At 41.4% G+C, this 20,462-nt stretch overlaps 1 protein-coding gene across 3 annotated transcripts in view; it reads left to right on the top strand.

Moving 5' to 3' along the window:
• The window catches only part of vmp1 (vacuole membrane protein 1), a 158,008-nt gene that overhangs the window by 113,874 nt on the left and 23,672 nt on the right, over positions 1 to 20,462 (top strand). For all 3 annotated transcript variants that reach the window (XM_078224649.1, XM_078224648.1, XM_078224650.1), the window contains exons 9-11: positions 6,956 to 7,036; positions 9,426 to 9,542; positions 18,236 to 18,297. In XM_078224649.1, coding sequence (XP_078080775.1) covers positions 6,956 to 7,036; positions 9,426 to 9,542; positions 18,236 to 18,297 — 260 coding nt within the window. The remainder of the gene's footprint in view (positions 1 to 6,955; positions 7,037 to 9,425; positions 9,543 to 18,235; positions 18,298 to 20,462) is intronic.

Here is a 20,462-nt window from a genome sequence, read left to right as displayed (position 1 = left end):
AGCCCAAACCTGAGTGTTGCCCCAGTCCGGCTGCATTTGGACACAGACTGCTTCAATACTTGAGGAGTTGAGAATAATTAGTGAAATAATCAGCTAACACCACATCAAACCGTCAGATGGAGGGAAGGTCAATAATTGAGGAGCTAAAGATGGTTGGGTCTTTCTTGCACCTGTGCTATCATAGCCATTTTACTATCTCTAAGTTATGAATAGTAACAAATAGTGACTCAGCAAAGCCTTGCTTAGCCATCAGCAACGTGTTACACACACCTCTGATCAACTGGGGCACGTTAGATTAGTAAGTGCAGAATTGGTAACTATAACCATGGGTGGTGGCGTGTGGTTTTTCATGTTCTCTTTTGGTACAGAATGATGTGCTGAAGGTGATTTGCATAACTGAAATCGTTTCCATAAATGGGGGCTGAAGTACGTTTGTGCATTTCAGTTTTATTTTTCACATGGTAGGTTTGAAAAATTTACACACTACCCAGGATGCAGTCTTGTGAATGGTTTGTGCCTGAGGCAGCAAAAGTATAATTTTAAAGCATTTAAATTTAGATGATTATTTTTTGCAAAGATGCAATATGTTGGGTTGGTTATGCTGTGCACCATGATGAGTTGCAGATTTGCACACACTGCTCTTCCACTACGCATTTGAAGTTTCATCTCCTCTGTGAGGAGTTTAAAGGAGGATGTGAGATTCCAAGGAGGAAAGGAAACTCCCAGGATAATTGACACCATGGTGCAGCGTCAAGTGGAAGTTTGGCAGCAAGTCACCTGATCATCCTTTGTCAGCTGTGATGCAACTTAAGGATGATTATCTGTCAAGAATATAAGAGGGTGGAATTTTCCATTCTCTGCACAAAATGGTGGCTGAGGCAAGATCAGCCAGTATGCAGCTTGCAGGCTGCACAGCCGAGTTTTCTTTCCAGGCAATCCAGCACAATCAAAAAAGATATCTGGAGGCATGGCCCATGTCATCACGCTGGCAGGACCCCCCCACCCCCATCCCACACACGCGGGGGTGGGACACCCCCATCCCACACACGCGGTGGGGGGGACGGGACGACACCCCCCCCATCCCACACACGCGGGGGGGGGGACACCCCCATCCCACACACGCAGTGGGGGACACACCCCCATCCCACACACGCGGGTGGTGGGGGGAGACACCCCCATCCCCATCCCACACACGCGGGGGAGGGGACACACCCCCATCCCACACACGCGGGGGGCACATCTCATCTCCCATATATGCGGCACCCGCACCCCCATCTCACGCAGTAATTATATTTATTGAAATGAGGTTCCCAATCTTCCTGGGTGCGAACCTCATTACATCACTGGCAAGGGATGAATCGGAAAATGAGATCTCACTAGCGAGATTCTCATTTTCTAAGTGTCATGCGACTTTGCGCCAACGTTGCCTTTTGTGCTTGTGATGAACGCGGGCGCAAAATCACAGTCCTAGTATGCTCACTTGAGATAGTGATAAACAATGCAAATTCATCAGTGTTACCAGGGCTTAAGCTATTAGGGTGAATTGTATAAACTTGAGTCCTGTCTAATTGACATGTTTAAAGTGATGAATTAATTCAGTAAGTTCGATGGAAAAACTATTTTCTTCTAGTATCTAATTTGTCCTTATTTGTCTCATTATCACCTTTTGTTTTGGTAATAATACTTTGAGATACTTTATTATGTTAAAGGCACTGTGTAAATATATGTTGTTGCAGTGAGGAAATTCGGAACGAAGATGCATAATAAAATGTTAGAGGCCATTTAGGAGTAAAATTGGTGAACACAGTGGTTAGCACTGCTTTCTCTCGGCGCCAGGGACCCTGGGTTCAATTCCCGGCTTGGATCACTGGCTGTGCGGAGTCTGCACATTCTCCCCGTATCTGCGTGGATTTCCTCCGAGTGCTCCGGTTTTCTCCCACAGTCCGAACATGTGCCGGTTAAGTGCATTGGTCATGCTAAATTCTCCCTCAGTGCACCCAAACAGGCGCTGGGGTGTAGGACTAGGGGACTTTTACTGTAACTTCATTGCAGAGTTAATGTAAGCCTACTTGCGACACTAATAAATAAACTTAAAACTTAAACAGTTCATCATGCTAAGATTAGTGGAAAAAGATGGAATTCTTCCATGCAAAAGTTGTGGATGCTGGAAATTTTCAATACTACTATTGATGGATTTTTTTGTCTTTTGGGTAAGGATACCAAGGGAAATGGTTTTCCCAAGGTTGGTTAATGGAGATGAAGCACAGATCAGCCATGATCTAAATAAATGACAGAGCAGGCTCACAAGGCTTCGTGTCCTATTCCAAAAAATGAAATCTCAAGATATCTATGTTTTATTATCTAAATAGCTGATGTGCATACCTTGGTCATAGTGTAAACAATAGGCTAAAATGGGGAATAAACCTGTTTCCCTCTGCACTATAGTGGCTTTAGGTTATTGCTGTATAATCTTTTGTGCCCCACCTTCAGTTGTGAGTTTGCAAAACTGATGTGAATTTAGAAGGTATTTATACACTAACCTTTGAAACCCTTCGGGTTAGTCCAGACTTGTCCAACCATTTCAAAGGTTACAGAGAGAAGGTGGGAAAATAGGGTTGAGAAACTACTTATCAGCCAAGCTTGAATGTCGGAGTAGACTCGATGACCGATTGGCCTAATTCTATTCCTATGTCTTATGCTCTTATTTCACATAGGGGTGGAGACACGTTTCAATTTTTCTTACAAATAGGGTGGGCTGATGAGCAAATTTCAGAAAGATGAAGTTAAACTATAACACGGTAGCACAACACATCACACAGTGCAGGGGACCCGGGTTCAATTCCTTCGGTGACTGTGGAGTTTGCACGTTCTCCCCGTGTCTGCATAGGTTTCCTCCCACACTCCGAAGATGTGCAGATTAGGTTGATTGGTCATGTGTCAGTGGAATTAGCAGGGTAAATACATGGGGTTACGGAGATAGGTTGGGATTGTTGTCAGTACAGGCTCGATGGGCCAAGTGGCCTCTTCCTGCACTGTAGGGATTTTATGAACATTTATCCTGAATTTCAAAAAGTAGCTGCTGTATGAAAAATAAAAAAGTCACAACAGATTGGTAATTTAAAAATATATATAATAAATAAAGATGACCATTGGAGTGTGTTCAGCTTATCAGTCCTAGGGTGCTCACTCACTCTTGCCTGTTTTCGCTCTTGCTCTCCCTCTCGCACGCATGCACACACACTTCCCTCCCCCACCCCTCACTCGCACACATGCTCTCTTTCGCATGCACATTCACCCCTCTCTCTCTCTCTCCGTCTCTTTTTCTCCCCCCTCCCACACACACTCGCCTCTCCCAGACACATGGGAGGTGGTGACAATGTGGTATGGTCACAAGTCTAATAATCCAGAAACCCAGAGTAATAATGCTCTGGGGATGTGGGTTCGAATCCCGTAAGAAGTCTCACGACACCAGATTAAAGTCCAACAGGTTTATTTGGTAGCAAAAGCACCCAGCTTTCGGAGCGCTGCTCCTTCATAAGGTAAGTGGGAGTTCTGTCCCACTTACCTGACGAAGGAGCTCCCACTTCCCTCCCCCACCCCCCACCACAGAACTCCCACTCACCTGATGAAGGAGCAGCGCTCCGAAAGCTAGTGGCTTGTGCTACCAAATATGCCTGTTGGACTTTAACCTGGTGTTGTGAGACTTCTTACCATGTTTACCCCAGTCCAACGCCGGCATCTCCACATCATCGGTTCGAATCCCACCAGGGCAGATGGTGAAATTTGAATTCAACATAAAAAATCTAGAATTAATCTAATGATAACCATGAAACCACTGGCAATTGTCATAAAACTCATCTGGTTCATTAATCTGCCATCCTCACCTGGTCTGACCTACGTGTGACTCTAGATGTGCCGCAATGTGGTTGACTCTTAAATGGCCTCGCAAACCACTAAGTTCAAGGGTAATTAGGGATAGGCAGTAAATGATGGCCCAGCCAACAACATCCACGTCCCATGAATGAATTTTTAAAAACACTCCTCTCACCCTCCAACACACTCGCCCCTCAAAAACATGCACGCAAATGTGCATGATTACAATTAACATTCGAAGAATGATTGGTCCTGTATTTGGATGCATAAACCATTAGGTCAGTCAGGTATCTGAATTAGGCATTTACAGTAAAAATGCGAGTAATCCATATCGATGGGTGTTCAACATTTGAGTTTTGCCAAGATGTATTGGATCATGCTGTAACAGACCATCTTAGTTGAAAATCCAACTACTGCATTTTCCAAGGACAATGTGTGTAAACCACCCATCTTCACTCACTCACGCAGCCACCCCTGCACTCACTCCCTCACTCAGTCACTCCCACAGCCACCCTCATGTTCTCTCCCTCACTCAGCCACCCTCACACACTCACTCGGACATGCGTCCGCTCACTCTCTCACTTGGCTGCCCTCGCGTGCAGTTATGCGCTCCCTCACTCGGCTTCCCTTGTGCACCCCTTGCTCGGCCGCCCTTGTGCACACTCGTGACTTGTTTAAAAGTTGTTGTACTTGTTCTCAGTAGTTCCACAGTTTGGCTAAAAATTGTTAGTCCCAAACTTTAGTGCCCGTAATCACTTATTTTCATATGAGGTGGCAAAGGAAGAAATGTTGAATGAACCAATTGATCTTTAGAATGAGGTTTTTATGTACAAAGCTGAGACATTACATCAATAAAACCATGGATCTCTGTTCAAGCAGGGGATGAAAAGCCAATTTTAATTCTAAAAGGGTTACTAAAATAGGTAATATTTTTAAAATGCACTCTTTGAATAACAGAGTTCTATATTGGAACTGGTCTCCAGTGGGCAGCCAACCAGAGCAAATATAGTAACCTACTAATGTATTTTGTGGTTAAGTTTAGAACTTATTACAAGGATAAAATAGCATTCTGCATGTCCTTGCTCTCCCTACAAAGTTCGCTATATTGAGAGGAAGACATGTTGCATAGCCTCCTATTCTGACACAAATATATTATGAAACTTAACTCTTTCCAAAGCTGCAATCTTTTTAAAAGACTTGTAAACAAATGTTTGGTATTATTCGATCGCTACCACTTTACTAATGCCATTGTCTTGATTACTCTCTCAAATCTTGGTGATATCAACACTCTGGGTCTCAACCTTCAAAAAAAGGTTTCTCGTGAATTTTTGTCTGTTTAGTGCGTAAGAAACAATACTTTTCACTGTATACTAATATGTGTGACAAATCAAATCAGAACTTTTGTGAGCATTAGAATTATAAATTTTTATTTCCTTAAAGCAGTTACTTTCTAAGGATAGGTAGAAATTTCCAAAAGACAGTTAGAAATTTGCCTTTCCGATTTCTTCAGCTAGTTTGATGCTATGTTAGTGTGTTCAATACTAGAAATGCATAACATGAACTTTAGTCTTTTTTACAAAAAATTTCAACAAACTATCTTTTAGTTGCCCAGATTTCTTAGTAAAATATAGCCAACAATGTTGCACATCCTTGCAGGCTTTCAACTATATTATGAAGAAAATTTTCAGATTCCAGATAGTTATCCGAAGATTTGTGGGTTAGGTTAATTGGCCATGCTAAGTTGTCCCTTTGTGTCAAGGGGATTAGCAGGGTAAATATGTGGAGTTATGGGGATAGGGCCTGGGTGGGTTTGTTGTCGGTGCAGGCTTAATGGGCCAAATGGCGGCCTCCTGTACTATAGGGTTTCTATGATTATTAAATCAATTGAATATTGGAGGTTACAATTAATTTATCCCAATATTCGGTATAGATTGAGCCAAAGAAGTGAAAAATGTACAAATTGGGAAGAATGAAAATCCTTCAAGTAATGATAGTGAGAGGTTAATGAAACTCAGAACGCGAGTGCTCGAGAGAAGGAAAAAAGTTGAATTATTGTTATCCGCTCATTCTATATTTAAAAGACAAGTCCAATATTTAAAGTAAATGGTTAATTGGTAAATGCTGAACTTTTATAAATCACAAGTTAGACTTTAGCTGGGCACTTAGGATGTCTAACTCAGCACAGGCTGCAGTTTCATACTCGGGTCCTTCCTCTTCTGGATGCTTCATTGTCAGCTCTGGCCATTGAGGAGCATGACACATTGGGAAAATGCTTTAGCATTTTCATGTGACTGCAAAATCTTGTATTTCGTTCACATTGCTGAAAGAAATTGATTTGCATTGAGCTTGTGTATAAAGTGCGTACATAAGTTTGTAAATTTCCATAAGTCATTACCTACAGTAATTGAATTCCTGTGCGGATCTTTAGTTTGAGGTGTTCACTTGGGTGAAGCCAATTATTTTGTTACATTTGGCACCTCCAACTGGTATTTTTTTGGCAGATTGTATAGCCATCACTGTACTATAGACACTGGTTCTGAAATGTTAACTTTGTTTCTCTCTGCACATGCCGCCTGACCTGCTGAGTATTTCCAACATTTTTTGTTTTTATTACTATGGACACTGGTCTTCTTTGTGTGTATTGTACAAGTGTAAAATCCAAGTTAGAGTACTTGCTGCATCATGCTGTGCATCATCCTTTTTTCAGAGAGGAGAATGCTCTTAAATTCACGTTGAATATTGTCGCAAAGCACCACTTCCAGACAATATTTAATGTAAAGTTGCAGGCAAAGGAATTGCTACTTTTCACAAAATTAAAATCTCCTAAACGAGTTTCTAATGATGTACCCACAAGGTCTAGATTTGTATTACTCCAGATGTAAAACCTTGACACCTGTTGGTGGTTGTCAACATCACTTGGTAAAGCATACTCAGAGCTCTGTTTGTAATCTGATCTCCAAAACCTTGCTCTCACAGATACAAAGGAATTATGACTATGCTGAAGCTGTATAACAGCATTATAACATTAGAGATCACTGTTTTAAGATTTTCCTGAAAATTTATTCTGTTTTTCCTTCATAAGGACCTTCCCACCCGAGCAAAGCTGGCTGTTCAGAACCTGGTGCAAAGAGTTGGGTTCCTCGGAATCTTGGCCTGTGCTTCAGTAAGTAAAAGACAAAAGTTAATAAGCTCAGAGATAGTGCGCAGTAGTCAGAAGGGGAAATAAACAGAGGTGACTCCGGTGAAAGAACAAAATTATTTTTATATGGATTCTTATCCTGTGTCAGGATTTTCAGAATGCTGCACGTCTAATTAATTATTTGAAGTTCAGTGAACATTTGTCAGTGAACACAACAACCGCTTTACACACAGTAGAGCCTGAAAAACAAGAATGAAATGAATGATTCGTTGTTTTGTTTTTGAAGCTGTTGATTGAAGAGGAAAAGATGGCTTGAGAGAACGTCCTACTCTTAAAATATTTGACATGGGAATAGGTAGCCAAGACCTTTCACTTTTCAATCTGGGACGTGACACCATCAATGCAAAATTCTCCTGGTGCTGCACTGAAGTGTTTTCTCAGATTATGGTGGAGTGTTGGAGTGAGACTACACTTTAAAATGATAGATTAGGCTTCAGTCCTCTGATTTCCCCCAAACATTTTAGCATAGAGATATTATTAAACTAGGAAGAGTGCAGAAAAGATTTGCTAGGATGCTACCGGGACTTGATGGATTGAGTTATAAGGAGAGGCTGGATAGACTGGGACTTTTTTCTCTGGAGCGTAGGAGGCTGAGGGGTGATCTTATAGAATAAAGTCTACAAAATAATGAGAGGCACAGATCAGTTAGTCAATATCTTTGTCCAAAGGTAGGAGAGTCTAAAACTAGAGGGCATAGGTTGAAGGGGAGAGATACAGAAGTGTCCAGAGGGGCATTTATTTCCCACAGAGGGTGGTGAAGCTGCCAGAGCTAGTAGTAGAGGCAGGTACAATTTTGTCTTTTAAAAAGCATTTAGACAGTTACATGGGTAAGATAGGTATAGAGGGATATGGACCAAATGCGGGCAATTGGGATTCGTTTTTTAAAAAAGGGCAGCATGGACAAGTTGGGCCGAAGGGCCTGTTTCCATGTTGTAAACCTCTATGACTCTATAGAGACCTGGAAACTCTCGCACTGTGCTGGAGGAGCGGGTAGCAAAGACAGCATACATTTCATTTTGTTTTCTTACCATGTCAGTTGGTCTCTTTCATCATGCAATTCCTGAAGATCCATTGCATCTTATGATGGGGCTTGCAATTGTGTTGGTTTAATTTTCAAAAATAAATTGTAAAAAGAGTGATAGTTTGTGAATGTTGTTTCTGGAAATTTTACTCTAGTTATAAACATACTCTCTATAAAAACCGGGCGGCACGGTAACACAGTGGTTAGCACTGCTGCTTCACAGCTCCAGGGTCCCCGGTTCGATTCCCGGCTCGGGTCACTGTCTGTGTGGAGTTTGCACATTCTCCTCGTGTCTGCGTGGGTTTCCTCCGGGTGCTCCGGTTTCCTCCCACAGTCCAAAGATGTGCGGGTTAGGTTGATTGGCCAGGTTAAAAATTGTCCCTGAGATGCGTAGTTAGCGGGTAAATATGTGGGGGTAGGGACTGGGTGGGATTGTGGTCGGTGCAGACTCGATGGGCCGAATGGCCTCCTTCTGCACTGTCGGGTTTCTATGTATAAAAGCTGTTCCTGCAAATGGTCTCATTATTGTGTACACTGGAGTTCAGGACTTGAAGGGAAATCTTTAAAATTAAACATCAAATTTTTCAACCTGACTTTAATTAAAGCAGATTTCTACCTCACCAACTGCCATGGTAAGAAAACTAATTAAGAAAATTAAGTGTACGCTCTCTTTACCACTCATCCACCACAGTGAGAGAGATCAGGACAGAAACCTTTTTGAGGTCTCTATGTTAATGTGTTTACTTTCTAGATTTGTGTCCACTGCGGGCAGCGAAAATAGGAAACATCATTGTGGGAAACCATTGGATTGAAGCCTGTTCTGCCACTTTATGGTGTGGTCTCTCTCCAACACTTCATCTAAACCTGGGAGAATTCAGTATTGTTGACGGTGCTTCCACCCAGATTGAGATCTTGAAGGCCTTGTATGCCTATTCCTACATCAAATATTTTAAGAGCTGGAAGGCCTCCATTCCTCCCTCTGCAAACGGCATTAAAAACAGATCAATTGATTCAAATTTCACCATTCACTTGGAGGGCGATGGTTTAAATGTACTTATGAAACCATGTTTACACTGCTTTTCACAGCAAAAGATAATGAGCGGCTGCTCGAAAAATATGAATGACACTTAGGCTAGAGGCAGCATTTCCAGTGTACAAAATGGATGTTTGCTTATTATGCCTAAAAGCTTTATTTTACTGGTTGTAGTACATGGCATAAAATGTAGTTTTTCATGTTTTACAACAGTGTGATTGAATTTAAGTTCTGCAGAGATCAATCCATTTCCCTCCGCGTTCACTTTTATATTAAATGTTATCCTGGATGTGTTGTAGATTCCCAATCCCCTCTTTGACCTGGCTGGAATAACATGTGGACACTTCCTTGTTCCATTCTGGACCTTCTTTGGAGCAACACTTATTGGAAAAGCTATTGTGAAAATGCATATCCAGGCAAGTGAAATCAATCTGTCAACCTAGCCAAACAGCATATTTTTGAGTTTTTATCCTGTCTTGGAGACAACTGAACTGTACACTTTCCTTAAGATGTTTAGACCTGAGCTGGTGTGTTGTTAATATTCTTTAACAGGGATGGAATTCCAATTTTGTCCAATTTCAGCTATTAAGCATTGCAATAAATACAAACCAAGGGGCGATGTCCTTTAATCATAAAACATGCCATGAAAAATTAGAACGAAATGCTGGAGGACTGTTGTTTACAATTTCTACCTCCGTTTGAATAACTTATTGATTTATCCACAGCAAAGGTTTTTCTTTTCTTGCTCCCAAGTCTCTTTTTCACACTGGTTAATAATTAGAAAGGAAAGTGAGGGCCAATTGCTAATAGATGGGCCAAAAAAGATCCTTACTCTGTGGAGAGGGCATGCTAATGGGATGGGATGAAAATATCACCCATTGGGGATGGTTCTCTGAAATGGGATTTCAGGCCAATGTTTAAAACTTATTTGGAATAATATGGGTAAGTAGGTGACTAGCATTTACGTATAAAGTTATCACCCCTTTTTTAAAAAACTGGAAGACCTTAAAGAAGCAATGTCAAACTTCAAGATTTTATAGCTTAAAGTCTTTATCTCAAATACTGCTGGTTTGCCTCCTGGGATATTGATTGTGCAGTAGATTTTAATCTTTAGGGTATGTGTAACTGTACACCGTGCTTTGCACCACGTGGCGTGCTAACACTGAGAAGAGATCTCAAGGCAAATTGTTCATTGTAGGGAAGTGTTCATATGCTGCACAACATTTAAACATCGGAAAGCTTAAGAGTTATAGGCAGTGAAGAGTGTGGAACAAGTTGCCAAGACAGTCCATATTTTGTGTGTTTTTTCTCATTATTTCAATTGTTTCTAGAGACTGGGCTACATAAAACTGAAATCTTGTGCTATACTAAAATGGGTTAGGTGTTGACAGCATCCTGATGATATAATAAGTGAAGCAGCAGGAGATATTCTGTAACAAAAATGTGCCAGGGTTTTCAGCACCTGAGGGGTTAAAATAACTTAGTGTATTGTGTAATCATTCAGCCATTTTGAAATATGCAAACATGTTCAGGCTCACACTGCATCCTAGCAACTTTCTCGCTAATCTCACTCAATGTTACTGAGTACTCCCACGCAATATATCTTGCTCAATTTATTGCACACTTTTGTTTTCAGTTTAGAAGGAAGATGTAATTTACTGATAATATGATCTGTCCTTAGAAAATAACTTGTATCAGAAAGAGAGTCCAATCTTAATCCATAGTCTAACAAGTTGGCTGATTTTGGCCTTGGCAAATGTTGAATTGCTGCAATATGCCTAAAACTTCCTAAGCAGATTTCTTATTCCTGAATCAGTGATCTCCCCTATAAAATACATGTGTGTTAATACTGAATCAGGATAGGACTCAACACTATGGTAATGTCCCATTCAACATCGGTGGATGAATAGTCTGCGCATGCTACTTGTATCCTACATGAAGCTATGTTTTCATGAGAGTTGAAAATATGTGAAGGGTGTAGGGAGCAGGGGCAGTAAAATGAAATATATGCTTAGTCTTGAACCTTAAAAGTGCTTTAGATGTACAAAGTTAAGTGGAGCACATGTTATGCTGGTTAAATGAGCTTGCTTGCCTGTACCCTGGGTTGGGAAAGCATACATGGCTCTGGTGGATCTATAGCCAGAATTTAATGCTTCCCCACCGAAATTTAATGTACAGGATTCCCTTCAGGTGCCCACCTGCCCCGACCACACAGCGATTTTATGTTGGAGCAGGCAGGGCCTTGGATAGGAAGTCCACTCTTGCCCCAATGAGGCCCATAAATTGGCACTTTAGGGCCATTTCCCACCCAGCCTCAATTTCTATGCAGGTGGGAAGATTGAACCTCCGTGGGGGAAGGTTAAAAAAAAAACAAAGTTGCATCTCAGGCAGGTATCTCGATCAGAAGCTCCTAGACCTCTCTCCACTTTGGACTTAGCTGCCCCTTATTCGCCCCCTTTATCCTTTCCTACCCTCCTCACACAGATCCCTTGAACTTACCTGGACATCCAGTTTCCAGGCTTAGGCTCAGGCGTCCTCCGGCACTACTTCTGTCCACTGCAGCACTGTCACTGCAGGGACTGGAGAGTTGCAGCCGGCAGCTCTAAGGCCGGAACTCTTCCCAAGTGAGGGGCAGGAGTCTGCTGCTCTTTAAACCTCGTTGGAGTGTAAATTGGCTGCAGGGCACTCCGAGTTGGCAGGGATATGTTCCCTGCTGGCTCATTGGGTGGCAGGAAGTCAGACCTTGTCATCCGAAAAATTCAGACCCATGTTTTTTTTGGAGAACAAAGAAGGAGTTGTGAAGGCTCACAAGATTTCACACTCCAAAGTTTAGAGAGCATTTATCCTTTGAAGATTATGAATTGAACAATACAGTATTTACTATTTTGCAACCCTGTTTTTATAGTTTCCATCAGTACTCTCTGCACTCTTGAGGGTTAAAAGATGATGCGTCACATAGAAGGGAAGCAGACGGGTTCCATACTAAAGTAGGTCAAAGTTGACTATTTTGAATCACCCTGGTGATAATGTAATTCTCAGCGCACTATTATTTGTTCCTGAGAAAGTGGGCTCGTCAGATATTTGATCCAAAGAAGATTGAAGTTGATTTTGGCTCTTGGCTTTCAACTATGGCTATTTAGTACTAAATAATTACGCATTGAAGGATAAAACCACACCCAGAAGGGATTTGTTATTTAGTAACTTGCTCTAGACTGAGCTCATGTTTATTTTTAAAGCAAAAACATCTAGATATAGTTATATAATTATTGTGAGTACAAGTATTAAGTGATTTTAGAGAAATATGCTTTAGAAAAAATAATTATAATTACAAAAGTAGAGTTCAATTTAATATATATTTAGTGGGTAACTGCCACCTTCTCCTGTGTATGGCCAAACCTTGAATGATTGGCTGATTATAGAGACCAGTATTTGGGATTTTTCTGATGACCAGGTTTCCTGCCCTACCACCTGAAGAATCAGTGGGGAAAGCGTTCCCACCAATCACAGCAGCCCCACAGCCATTTAATGCTCTGGGGAATGTTAATTGGATAGAGATGAGATTTCTGGGTGGAGGCCCCACCTCCGAGTGGCTGGCAACTCTGTGGTCCCAGCAGGCCCAGAGGCAGCAGCGGTCAAGCAGTCCTTAAATTCGAAGTTCTAGATCCAGGACTAAGTAAGTGCAGGGGTCTCATGACAGGGAGAGGTGGTGAAGCCCAAGGTGGGTGTGGATGTCTTTGGTGGTGGGGGGGATTGGGTGTGGATGTCTTTTGTGGGGGGGGGGGGGTGCATCAGCGGGAGGCAGTGGGGACTGGGCACCCAATGTGGAAAAGGAACCCTTGTGTGGGATGCACCCCCCCACTTTGCGCTTGAGGCCTGAGCAAGGTGACTTGTTGAGCGTTCTGCCCCAACCCTGAACTCCTCTCGTCAGCCTCAAAATTGAATCTTGGGTGGGAAGGGCCTCAATTGGAGCAAAGGCAGACAGGCGACCTTAGGTCTTCCCCTGCCCGCCTAAAATGGAGATGGATTGGGAATTGGGCAGGAGGATGGTGGAAAGGTCACCTGGGAAATTTAATGAACTCCCCCATTTTTAAACATGCTAATAGGGGACGTAAAATTCTATCTTGTGTTTCCAAAATGGCTGCTTGGCATTGTTCAACTTGTTTCTATTATATTTCTTATTTCTGGATCATTCAATTTGGTCTTGTCTGGAGGTAAATATTGTGCAGTAGCTTTTGCATTAGTTTATGTAGTAGTCGCAGGTTATTTTAGTTTGAAATGAGACTGAATCACATTGCATTTTCTAACTTGTAGAAAGGTGAATTACTTTAAAGAGCAGTTATTTACAGGGTGGAATATGAACTGTTCAATAGGTTCTTTGATTGTAATTTTGACCTGCTCAGTTAAGATTACAGGGCAGTCAGAGTGTGGTACAGTGGTTGTAAAATCCCAGGGTAAGTCATAAATGGTCACAGATCACATTGCAGAATTAGAAGAGGGATGGTTCCTTTTTTTTAAAAACATACGTTTGAATAAAGCTTAAAAAAAGTTTAGGAAGTCGCTTTCTCCAAATTTGAAAATCCTTTTTGCTTTACTATTAACAGCACGTGGGGCGGCACGGTAGCACAGTGGTTAGCCCTGATGCTTCACAGTGTCAGGGGCCTGGGTTCAATTCCCAGCTTGGGTCACTGTCAGTGTGGAGTTTGCACGTTCTTCCCGTGTCTGCGTGGGTTTTCTCCGGTTTCCTCTGGGTGTTCCAGTTTCCTCCCATATCATGAAAGACGTGCTGGTTAGGTACATTGACCCAAACAGGCAGCGGACTGTGGCAACTAGTGGAATTTCACAGCAACTTCAATGCAGTGTTAATGTTAAAGCTTTGTGGCTAATAAACTTTAACTTTTAGACTTTAACTTTTAACTTTAACAGTAGGCTGAATAATTGAAGATCGTAGAAGTATTAACAAGATTCTCATTATCCACCCCTAAACTTGTTTTTGGTTAGCTTTAACAGATTTCCCTTTTCTAAACTTTACTTCTTGATAACCCAGCATCCAACAGAGGGAATGGCTTGGGCAGCTGGGTAGTGAAACTTTTGTTCTTTTTAAAAAAGTTAAAGTTTATTTATTAATAGTCTTACATTCACACTGCAATGAAGTTACAGTGAAAATCCCCCAGTCGCCACACTCCGGTGCTTGTTCGGGTACACTGAAGGAGAAATAGCATGGCCAATCCACCTAACCAGCACACCTTTGGATTGTGGGAGGAAACCGGAGCACCCGGAAGAAACCCACGCAAACACGGGGAGAATGTGCAAACTCCACACAGACAGTGACAGTTCTGTGTCAAGAGGTCCTCTTGAGCTGATGACTTGGGTCTTGTGGGCTTCCATGGTGCTGTTTGTAAATTGCTGCTCCAGGTTCTGCATGAGCAACCTGGAATTACTATCCTTGCTTTTGTATCTCACCATTCCTGTGGAAAGTCCCTATTTTTATCTTTTTAACTGCCACCCCCACTTTCGACTGGCCTTTAAAATAAAATTCTCCTAGTGAAATAAATCTGACATCACAGCTCCACCCATAAGAACACTCATTGTGAATGACTTTTATGAATAAGATTGTGATACTTAAGCGTAGAATAAATTAAAATGACCATTGTAAAATATGCCGGCTGTTACGTTCTGCTAGTTTAATGTTTTGTGTTGCAAACTTGTCTCCGTGATCTTAGTTGATTATGGCATCATGAGAGCTCCCAAGATATCATCACCAGTTACATTCCAGACATTTGCCTATCTATTAAATGTGACATGTATTTCCACAGATATTTCTTTGCATAAATGTTCTGGGGTAGGCAGTTTGAGGAGGGTTGGTGATTGAGGAAACTGGAAACAATTAAGATTTCATGTTAAATGTAAATAATAGTCTTTCATTTGACCCAGAATTTATGTTTCTTGTTCCTGATTTGTTGATCAGTGTAAATATTCTTCCATATTAACCTCTGAAACCCTTTCATAATTTTGAATTATGGATTTGAATTCAATTAGCTCCTCCCTTAACCTACTCTGCTTTTGTGTAGGAAAAGAATAGTTGGAACTTTGTTCACTCACATGTGCCTAAATGCCAAACATTAAAGAAGTGCCTTAACCCATTATACTACCCAGCTTACACTGGTTAGCCTACAACAGGCAAATGTGATCTGTTCCTGAATTTCTTCTACTGGTGCTGCAGTAGTCTGTGGGGGGCAATTCTCCCACCGTGACCCACAACTTTTCAGTACTCTTGAAATGGAGTTGCTGTTATAATGTTGGTAAACCAGGTAGCTATTTTGCACTATAATCACGAACAACTAATTGTTCGGTTTTGGAAGTGTTGGTTGGTGGATAGTCTCTGGTTGTTGGTTGGTGGATAGTCTCTAGTTGCTAACTGTCCATATGTGATGGCAACATGAGCAAGAATGGCAAGCTCTGCATATGAGGAGCTGAGGCACCAGGAGTCAGGTCACCAGGAGAACTCCTTTGCTCTTTGTATAGTGCCATGGGATCTTCTGCATCTACCTGAATCATCCTTGAGGCAATATCTAATCAGAAAATAGCACCTCTGTCAGCAATACTAGCAATGAGTTTAAGACCCTCTCCAAAACTTCAGCACACACTCTAGACTAACACTGCAGTATTGAGGGAGCGTTGTCAAAGCTGTCATCTTTCAGATGTGATCCTCAAGCATGCACTTGTTCCTGTGCCACCATTCAAATCTTCAAGTATCCAAGCGAATGTTTATCCCTCAAAAATCACATTTAAAGCAGATTACCTGACCATTTGTCTCATTGCTATTTGTGAGGTCTTGCTGTATGCAATGTTGTCTCCCAATGTTATACGAATGACTACTTTGAAAGTACTCCATTTGGGACATCTTGAGGTCACAAGTGGCATGATATGAATGGAAGTTCTTCTCGACACTAAGCCAAGTTGGCAGCCATAGCTGTCAATGTGATTTGGATTACCGACAGACTTGAAACAAATGGGAAAATGCAAACAAAAAAAAATTGGCTAGCCCGCCAAAGGGTGAGTTGACCTCTAGCCACTAAGGTCCAACATAATCATACTTTTGTTTATTGCTACTGCGCAGTAAAAATTCTTCTGTTTGGTTCTTTTAAACCAATATAATTTTATCTCTGAGGAGGATATCTGGAATCTTCCAGTATGTAATCCCAGCAAACCATAATAAGCACTGCAACGCGATGTTGGTATCCTGTGGGTTGAATTGCTGTCAGTTCGCATATATAAATACTGGTGGATAACTGGGAGTGTTTGAGCAATAGCCTTATCAAAAAGTTTAGAATTTTCCTGAAGCAGAGATGGAGACTTTCAAAATCACTTTGTTTTCAAATATTTGACCTAAATCCATTATCTTTTTGATCCACAGTTAAGTTATGGAGATTAAGCATACCCAGGAAAATAGGTTTGGCAGGAAAGATTTTTAAAACTCATGTTATCTAAATGGTGAGATATTTCAAAGATACAGAGGGACCAAGGGGTTCTAGTGCATGAATTGCAAAGGCTAGTATGCAGGTATGGCAAGTAGCTAGGAAAGCTAATGGAATGTTAACATTTATAGTGAGGAGAATTGAATACAAAAGTAGGGAGGTTCTGGTTCTGGTATACAGAGCATTGGAAAGACCACATTTGGGGTACTGTGTAGAGTATTGGTTTCCTTATTTAAGGCAACATGTAAATGCATTGGAAGCAGTTCAGAGAAGATTGGGCAGGTTATTTTATGAGGAAAGGTTGGACAGGCTAGGCTTGTATCTGCTAGGGTTTAGAAGAGTAAGATTTGATTAAAACCTACAAGATCCTGAGGGGTTTTGACAGGGTGGATGTGGAAAAGATGTTTCCTCTTGTGGGAGAATCTAGTTCGAGAGACACTGTTTAAAAATGAGTCATCCATCTTGAACAGAGATTAGGAGAATTTGTTTCTTCGAGGGTTGTGTCTTTGGAACCCTCTTCCCCAAAAGGCAGTGGAAGCAGAGTCTTTGAGTATTTTTAAGGTAGAGGCTGATTTGATTCTTGATAAGCAAGGGGTGAAAGGTTATTGTGGATAGGAGGGAATGTGGAATGGAGGTTACAATCCAATCAGTCATGATCTTATTAAATGGTGGAGCAAGCTTGAAGGGCCAAGTGATCCTGCTCCTAACTCGTATGTTTGTTTATGCAGTAACCCAAGTTACTAAGAATAATGCAGGGTAATGCTTGATGATTAGTAAAATATCAATGGAAGATGGGGGCCAGTAATTGTAAACTAACACTCTCCCTCAAAGTAACACTACACTATAGTGTAAACTTGCTGATTTCTGACAAATGGCATTTCCTTCTCCTTCAAGCCCTCTTATTTCTTGATAGATGTTGCTGTGTTCAGTGTTTATCAGAACTTTCCTTTCTTGTTGCTTTGAACCTCCATATCTGCTGTCTGAAGCCTCTTCCTTCCTCCTCCACCCTTGCTAAGATCAAATTGGGGCTTTTCAAACTGCCGTGTAATCTAATTAATTTTTCCCCTGAAGCTTGAAGCTGTGGATCTCTTCCTCTCCCGCAGTCATTCCATCTACAATCGACCACCCAAGATTGGCGTTCATCTGGTCTTCTCCCCCACATTTTTCGACCTTGGTCACCTGTACTGTGGGTTTTGCCTTTCTCCAAAACGCCTCAGTTGATCAGAAAATGCTGCTCACCTACCATGCTTTGTATTCCATGGTGTATTTCAAAGTACTTTTTAAAATAAGTCACTTGCATCTTTCCAGTATGCACAAAATAAATACTAAGATGAAAGCAAATTTCTGCAGATGCTGGAATCTGAAGCACAAACAGAAAATGCTGGAAAATCTCAGCAGGTCTGATAGTATCCATGGAGAGAACACAAAGCGAACATTTTGAATCTGAATGACTCTTTGGCATTTTCTGTTTTTGTTCCACAAAATAAATATCTCAGTTTTTTTACTTTGGTTTGATGGGTATATTGAATGAGCAAACCTCTTCTCATTCCTCTAAGTGACTTTATTCTTTGGGTGCCTGTTTTATCCCAAGCTAATTTTTCTCCAACTAACTAGTCTTTTTTTTAAACCCACAGAAACTGTTTGTTATTATAATGTTCAGCAAGCACATAGTGGAACAGATGGTGTCCTTGATAGGGTGAGTAATTTATCTACTGATCTTCACGTCTGCGTGTCAAAATGGAAAGCTTGGTGGGCGGAATTGCCCAAGCAAGGGTTAATTGAAATGAATATATCGTTACATCCTCCTTGAGACCTAATCCACCTGCGATGGCGGTTAATTCATTTTAAAGACTTTACTCTTTACTCTAGGTGCAAAGTTTGCCCGCTTTGTGCCAGGAGTTTAATCTTTAATGGAACTTGGGTTATGTCAGGTATACCAGATCAATAAAAGCCCACTTTCAGTTTTCTTTGAAAATTGATCCCCATACTTTTAAGTCAGCATAAGAAGGCACCTGCGCATTTGTTTACTTGATGTACAAAGTTCTTCCACATGAAAGTCTGCAGATTTTAATCTTGTTTTATGTCTGGAAAAAAATAAATTCTGGACAGAAGTAACCAACTTGATGAATCGAGGAGGAAACCTGGAGCAGAATAGAGAATGCAAAAGAAGTTGTCTTTCTGCGATCCATCCACAGAGTTTTACTTAGACTGAACTGTTCTTTCCCCCGATTGCAAAAATAATTTTAGTGTGCCACTTTTGCTGAAGAGTTCTTGTGCAATCTCAGTCCGGTTTATAAGGGAACCACAAAATTGTTGTTAGTTTTGTATGAAACGTTATCCCACTGGTGCAGTGGGAGGGTGCTCTTGTGAATTTGTAGTTGAGGCATGTTATTGTAATCAAGTAAGGGGATCTTTACTCTGCATCTAGCTGTGCCATTGACATGTGCTTAATATTAAAACTAGCTGCCTGAAATAGTAAGAGTTCCAGTCCATAGAACTAAGATCCGTCACCTTGATGAATGCAGAAAATTTAAAGTGGATCGAGGTATTATTTATATTAGACTGCATGTCAGGTGATCAACGACTGCTGGTGCTAATTCTTGATGAGTAAAGCTAAGTTGTTACAATTTGACATGCCATTCCATTATACATCTTTAGGACCGTAACACAAAATAAGTCATTGTACTTTCTCAATCATACAGATAAATTATCTTACACTGATGGTGCAATAACCATGATCATATAATTTATAATCTACTTCATAAGAATAGATTTCATTTTGTCGATAATAGTATATATAAAAGGTTATTGTTGATTGGCAGTGAGTAAGCAGGCTGTAATTAGCGTCCAGGTTAGAATGACATCAATAAAGGCATGAGCTTTGCTCTCATGTACACTGAACATTTCTTTGAATAGAGGAGTCTGAAGGGAGATCAGTTAAGGTGCATAAAACTATGAGGGGCCGAGATAGATGATAGGAAGGACGTGTTTTCCTTCAAAGTGTAACCAGAAGGCATACAATGAAAAAAATTGGCAGAAATTTAGAGGGGAATCTTTTTTCAGTGGGGGTCTGGAACTTGCCGCCTGAAATGATGGTAGAGGCAACCCTCATTGCATTGAAAAGGTACTTGGATGTGCACTTGAAATGCAGTAACCTACAGGGCTACAGATCAAGAGCTGGAAAGTGGGATTTGCCTCAATGGCTTTTTTAAGGCCAGCACAAATGTGGTGCACTAACTGGTCTCTTGATTTAAATTTTCCATTTTACTATAAATTAGAATGGTTATACCACAGATGAAGGAGACTATTAGACCTATCATGTCATTGCCAGCTCTCTGTAAGAGCCACTCAGTTAATCCCAATCCCTGCCGATTTCCTGTAGCTCCGCAATTTTTTTCTCCTCAGGTAATTACCAAGTCCCTTTGAAAACCACAATTGAATCTGCCTCCACCACATTCTTAGGCAATGCATTCCAGATCATAACCACTTATTGCGTAAAAAAAGTTTTCCCTCATGTCTTTGTTACTTCTTGGGCGTGATCATTCTGCCCGCCGTGCTGCTCGATTGGCACAGAGAGCTGGGAAGATAGCGTGTGAGATTTTCACGCCAGGCACGAACTGGTCCCACGCCGAAAGCCATCTCACGGCCCTGTTTTGCCAGCGCAGTTGGCTTCGTGCCCAAATTTTAATATTAATGTCATCATTTAAATGACGATAACGAGGCCAGCACATCTGTTTCCGCCCCCCTGGAATCCTCCCCCCTCGTCAGCAAGAGACCTCTCCGATGAGAATCACCCATGGTCCCCACCAACGGGGACCAGACTTGATTAGCCTCACGGGGGGATCGGAGGTAACTGAAGCC

Source organism: Mustelus asterias, chromosome 12 (genome assembly GCF_964213995.1).
Source record: "Mustelus asterias chromosome 12, sMusAst1.hap1.1, whole genome shotgun sequence".
Lineage (NCBI taxonomy): Eukaryota > Metazoa > Chordata > Chondrichthyes > Carcharhiniformes > Triakidae > Mustelus > Mustelus asterias.
The sequence above is the reverse complement of the archived record's forward strand: the minus strand, read 5'-3'. Positions and strand labels throughout refer to the sequence as shown.